This window comes from Pinus tabuliformis, chromosome 4_1, assembly GCF_031772625.1.
Source record: "Pinus tabuliformis cultivar Carrire ecotype Pingquan chromosome 4_1, CPIR1, whole genome shotgun sequence".
In the NCBI taxonomy this organism is placed as follows: Eukaryota; Viridiplantae; Streptophyta; class Pinopsida; order Pinales; family Pinaceae; genus Pinus; species Pinus tabuliformis.
Genome location: NC_142303.1, coordinates 352,531,389 through 352,537,538, shown reverse-complemented (window position 1 = coordinate 352,537,538; position 6,150 = coordinate 352,531,389). Strand labels below are relative to the sequence as shown.

At 36.0% G+C, this 6,150-nt stretch overlaps 1 protein-coding gene across 1 annotated transcript; it reads left to right on the top strand.

The window, feature by feature from the left end:
- Positions 1-332: 332 nt before the first annotated feature.
- Positions 333-1,644, top strand: LOC149175734 (benzyl alcohol O-benzoyltransferase-like). Its single transcript, XM_089422954.1, has 3 exons — positions 333-483; positions 586-888; positions 1,032-1,644. The coding sequence occupies exons 2-3, from the start codon at positions 739-741 to the stop codon at positions 1,410-1,412; spliced, it is 531 nt and encodes a 176-aa protein (XP_089279080.1). The 5' UTR covers positions 333-483; positions 586-738; the 3' UTR covers positions 1,413-1,644.
- The last annotated feature ends 4,506 nt before the right edge of the window (positions 1,645-6,150 follow it).

The following is a 6,150-nucleotide window of genomic DNA, read 5'->3' as shown; positions in this document are numbered from 1 at the left end:
AATTGAAGCTTTTACACGATTTGACAATGGAAGCCTCAACTTGTTTCACGAATGAAGCTTTGTATGTGAAATGAGTTGAGATAAATACCTAATATTGATCCGTTCTTGTTTTGTTTATGGACACCTGACAGTTTGACAATTGAAGCTTTGGCAATTAAAGCTTTCTCATGAAATTAATAATAGATAACTTATTTGTTAACTTCATAACTGTTAAATGAATTGATGTTAATATTTAATATTTATCTGTGCATGCGTCATCTCACTAGTAAATTTAAATTTGATGTTAAATTAACTTCCTGGACATTCTATATATACAGGTGACCTTGCTCTACCATGATAATGTGCGGAGGAGGGATCATAAAAGTCTCTTACTTCACGTAAATTTCAACACCAGAGGCGCCTCTCCTCCGCCCATGTGCGAAGCCTAACGTACTGCGAAGTGTGGCACCCTTTCACTTTTCTCAGATAGATCGCAGATCGAAAGTATATTTGTTCCACCTTCCCCTTGGTTTCATTCGTTAATTTCACAGTGGAGGACAGCAGTTGGAGAGTTTTGTTTAATCCCGGGCTTTTTGCCTTGCGCAGGCCAGGCTTAATGCATCGCTTCAATAACCGTCCGAAGAGGCGCTTGAAATCGAAAGCGGGCAACTAAATCAAACAACAGTCTCATTTTTTGGCCGGCAGGGAGATCGAGAGCCTTTGCTCTCTATTTACACAAGCACGCCCATAACGCTTTGCATGTGGTGCAATTGCTTCATATACTCACGCTGGACTGAAGACGTAGCTATTTACTTTGAAGACTTTGGAGTTCTGCATCCACCCATTGCTTGTAGAAGTGACTTTATGGATAACTTTCCGGGATCACAGACTCCCCAACTTCTCATTCAGGTTTGTAATCCTCCTAAATGAGATAGCAAAGATGTCGTCTGCATCTTTAACGACATATTTGCGTTGAATTCCGCCTTCGCACTAGGTATACGCTATATCATGCTGTAAACTAATAGAATTTTTGCCACCGTATGAATTTCCAGGTAACACGTCTAACATGTGGACGCTGCGTATTGCGTTGGTGCTCCAATCATTGGGTGAATGGTGGTGTTGGTATTCCCCTGTTTCTGAAAGCTCGCAGTGAAATAGCAAGAGAGGCAGCCAACTCTGCAGCAAGTGCACCACATTCGAAACGTTATCCGGCGGTCTTGTGGCAATGGACAGCGAAGGCTCTCCATCTTCCTGCCGACCAAGAATTAAAAATGTTGTTGGCTTTACACGCCCGTTCTGGTTTTCAACCGCCTTTTCCAAGCGGCTACGATGGTTATGTAATAAGCTTTTCCTGCGGTAAGGCAAAACCCCGGGATCTGACTTACAGACATCTGTATTTCTGCAGTAGAGTAAACTGTGTTTTGGCCTTTTAGAGAAGATTATAATAAATGGCCACCACGGTGATCTTCTTCACGGAAACTGATTTACTCTGAAGAGTGCATCAAACAAGGTTTTTAAAATATGTTTTATCATCTGTTTTATCGATTTATTTAACAATCCTCTCTAACGTGGGAATCTGTAATCAACATCGCTTATCAACGACGATTTAAACAGTGCATTAAATACTATTTCTACATGTTTATTATATGTGACGACGATCCACCGAGATAAACTTTTGTATTTCAGGAGCAAAGTAATCCCTAACAAAGAATTGGTTCGTAGAGTTCCATCGCTAACCTTGCGTTACTTTCGTTGCTAGATGGCGCCCACAAGTGTGTAAGGCGTATCAATGTGAAACGGGCTAATGTTCATTTCCACAAGTGTCAAGGCGTATCATTGTGATAATCTAATGTTCATTTTAGTACATGCCGTGCTCTCTGTTTCAAAAATCAATGTTGACAGTTTCCTACTATATTTCGATGCTTGTCAAAATTCCTGTACTTTCTTCTAATTTATTTCGTTATTTTTGGTTAACGATGAACGTTGATGTCTATCACAATCATTACTGTAACCGTGTATGTTTCATTCTGCCCATTCATCAGGTAAAAGTAAGCTCTTGACCAGCCTTACCGGGTGTCATTGCATTAAGATTACTGTCTTTTCTATTTTAGCCGGTGAAAGTAAGTCATTAAGGATGACTTTCATCTATGAATACAATGGGTTGATTTTTTCTCAGAGCTTTCTTCATTGGTGGTTGCAAATTAATTATTAAGTTGGAAAATTTTTATAGTTCAGCATCGACTAGGATATTTTATAATATTTTTAAAATGAAATGTTATATTAAAAATAATAATAATAATAAAATGCAGATATATTTAAAAAGTCATATATATATTATATTTATGTAATTTAATTTATTATATTATAATTTTATTTTTAATACTCATGAAAACAACTTTCTATTAAAAAAATATAATATATATGTCATATTAAAGTAAATTAAAATAATAATAATTTAAATTTATATAATAAATAAATATATAAAAATTCGTTATATTTACTTCATAAATATATAAAAATTATATTTATGTAATTCAATTTATTATATTATAATTTTATTTTTAATACTTTTTATTAAAAAAATTATAATATATATGGTATACTAAAATAAATTAAAATAATAATAATTTAAATTTATATAATTAATAAATATATAGAAATTCATCATATTTAATTAATAAATATATAAAAATTATATACCAAAAAATATAATCTTTATGTTTACACTAAATTATTTTTCTAAAAGTTATTTATATATAATGATATTGAAAAATTAAATTATAAAAATTATAAAATTTGTTAAAAGAAATGCCTAACACACACATATATATATATAACTATATGTATTAGTATTTTTATAGAGTTTGAGTTGATGGTAAATGGATGTACTATTAAAGTTATTTTTTAATTTCATTTTTACATGTGAAATTTCTATAAAAAAATTATTTTATTTTAATTCTCTCTCATCAAATTGTATCTTTAGAAATCTAATCCCTCTACTAACTAAGATAATGAGTTTAATTAGATATGTTAATTAATAGATATTTAAAATAAAAATAAATCCAATTTTAAATATTAAATTAGAAAATATATATTTATTGAAATACACAGTTTACATAGAATTGAGAATTTCATATTTAAATTTAATTAATGAGCACATAAAAATTTAGTAGTTATTCTTAATTCTATTTCTAGATTATTTAAAAATATAAAATATGTCCAAAAGGATATGTGTGTGTGTAATCTATAATATATAATATTATTAAGAAATAGCATAGATCCATTTTAACTCTCTATTTATCAAGTTTTGGTAAAAATCAAATCTATAGACGTGTTAACTATTTTTCAAGTCTTACACTTAAATATATATTTGCATTTTCATAAATTTAGTCCTTCTAAGTACTTAGTAAATCTAAAATTAAAATAAATAGTTATTAAAATTTATAAAGAAACTATGAAATTAATATAAATAAATGCATTTATTAAGAAATAAATATTATATAAATTTTTATATATAACCAAAATTCTAATATTAACTAACTTACAAATTAGAGAAATATTTATAGGTTAAATAGTTGGTGAATCTCAATAGATGTCAACCTATAATAAACATCAAAACACTTACTACATGATACATCTCACATTTTACAATTAGAATTAGAAACCACTAAATTATAACTTTATTATTGTTATTATTTTTTTTTCTCGATAAAGACTAATTCTATTAATTAAAATATATAGTACAATCAGGAGAAGCAAGAGACCGGCAGACCGGAAATGATGGATTCATCAACCTCGGTCCCGGAGAAAAGATTCAAACTCATAGCTACAGCAGATGACTTGAGATCACAGACTGACTAACTGACTTTTACCCCATAGGGGCAGAAACTCCAACACATTGTTTTTTCCCCTTCTTTTTGTTGACTTTTGTCCAGCCATCATGGGGAGAATGAGCTAGGACAACTTGAAGACTGGAATTCTCTATCATCGAGAATTCCTTTTCTGATTTAGAGGAGGTCTCATGGGCGCGTTTCTGGGATATCGCTGTGTCATGGGTGAGCCCCATATTATCCATGGGCGGATCCATCGGCTAAGGCACCTGGTCCGGTTCTGAGTCACTTTCCCCATCCTTCGAACTAGGGGAGCTGGAGCTCCCAGCTGGCGGCGGAGGACAGGGAGCCCAACGCTTGGGTTTGGTTTTTGCAAAGGTTCCCTTTTTTGATCTTGCTGTCAGCGAAGGGCAGGAGTTCTGAAGGTGCCCTGTCAGGTGACAATGACGGCATCGGAAGGCAGTGTTTTCGTAATCTATAAACTGGGTCCAAACAGTGTCATTAATCTTGAGATTGATTTGCTCTGGCAATCCCTTGCTTAGATCTAGCTCCACACAAACTCTGGCATATGTGTAGAGACCTTGTCGTTCCCTCTCGTAATCTCCCTTTAAGAAGCAACCCAAAGTGTTGCCTATTTGCCTGTATACTTCTGTTCTCCACAGGTGTATTGGGAGATTTGGAAGTCTGATCCAGACAGGGGCTTTTGTGATAGCTGCAGAAGCTGGGTCAAAGTCTGGGAACCATGGAGTTAAGAAGAGACCTGCCGAACCCATGAACCAGGGGCCTTCCTCTAAGGCCTCTTCATAATGCTCGAGATTATCGAACAGCACTATAAAACATCCCTTTGCACAGAAGTAAATCTTGCAACGGTGAGTCCAGTTGTCCTTGATCCAGTCGTAAAGGTCCTTTGAGCATGGCCAGAGCCCATTGAATCTGCAGATGATTGCCCTTTCAGCAAATTTTTGGCTGTCGTCTGCCAGGTCCGGGTAAGAGATCTCAACAATAGGAACCTCCTCCGATTTGTCAACGAAAAAAGGCTTGGGTGGAGCCTGATCCTGTGGGACTATCTTTTCAGGCTTCTTACCATGGACTACATCTTTATATGAGAATGCCTTAGCTGAGGATGAACCTCCAGCAGCACCTCCTCTTAAACGAAGGGTTAAAATAATGGATGCATCTTTCTTAATGCCATAAAAAGAAATAGGATGGAGATCCTCTAGTTGTTTACCTTCATGGAGAAGCCGTTGAGCTGCAGAGGGGATCCCCAGTTTGATGTTCAGTGTATGCTTGAGCTTCTGCACCAGATCGGTCGGGCTTACCCATTGTAGCATAGTTTTTCCTGTAATGAGCTTGATTTGTATCTGGAATGAGGTAGAAAAGTCCGAATGCCTCTTTCCCCTACAGATCTGTGAAGAGTGGAGGCATACGCGTTGATTGATTTTCGTTTCTTGGATTTGCCCCATGGGCAGAAGAGGCGTACAGCCTATCGGTGCAAACCCTTCCTTCCCAAAAGCCGAGCTTCCTTTAGCAGATCTACTGTGGCTGTTTCCCATCCAGGGGAGCGGATCTGCAATATCTTGCCCGATCTGAAGCGTCAGAGACATTGAGTTCGGGAGATCCGTCTTATTCCGAAGAATCGATTCCAGGACTTGATGATCCATCTGAAGCCGCCAAGAAGCTTTAGCTCCCATCTTGCCATCTCGTATAACCCTAAGGTTCTTCAGTGGCGAACCCTTCCGGGTAGATAATGATCGGAGAAATAAAGGTTCACGGGAGTACTGGGCTGAGATCGGGTAATGCTTTGTCGCCCAAGAGGGAGATGCGTATGAACATTTGCTCAGAAGAGCTCCAGACCAACCTTCGATTTGCGTTTGCTCTGTTCGAAACCCTTGAGCCCTCCGTGCGGCAGCCAGAGGAAGGGAGGCGGCATCCAAGAAAAAAGGAGTCTTCTTACCATCCTGCAAATCCTTGCTTTACATGAAAACCAACTCCTTGAGGCTGAGGTTTGCTTTGCCGTCCTCATCATGGTCGAGCAGAGACCAGGCGGCGGCCATGGGAGCGGAGGCGGTGATCATGAAGCTAGGGTTCATTGCTCCGGTCCTTAGGACAACCGGTAATGTTGGACAACGAATGTTATTTGCTTTTTCAAAGTTAATTTGATTTGACATAGGGACCTGTGTCGACGCAACGCTCCATGTGGAAATCCCTTTATTATTTTTTTATTATTATTATTATTATTATTATTATTATTATTATTATTATAAAAAATTAATATATAACTTAAACTTATATATATCTATATATATATATATATATATATATATATATATATATATATAAT

What these genes read in the sequence shown, in the direction of transcription:
- LOC149175734 (XM_089422954.1), top strand. Translation starts at nt 739, where the DNA reads ATGTGGTGCAATTGCTTCATATACTCACGCTGGACTGAAGACGTAGCT. An exon ending in CTCCCCAACTTCTCATTCAG is followed by an intron (nt 889 to 1,031) that starts GTTTGTAATCCT and finishes ATGAATTTCCAG; the next exon opens with GTAACACGTCTAACATGTGG.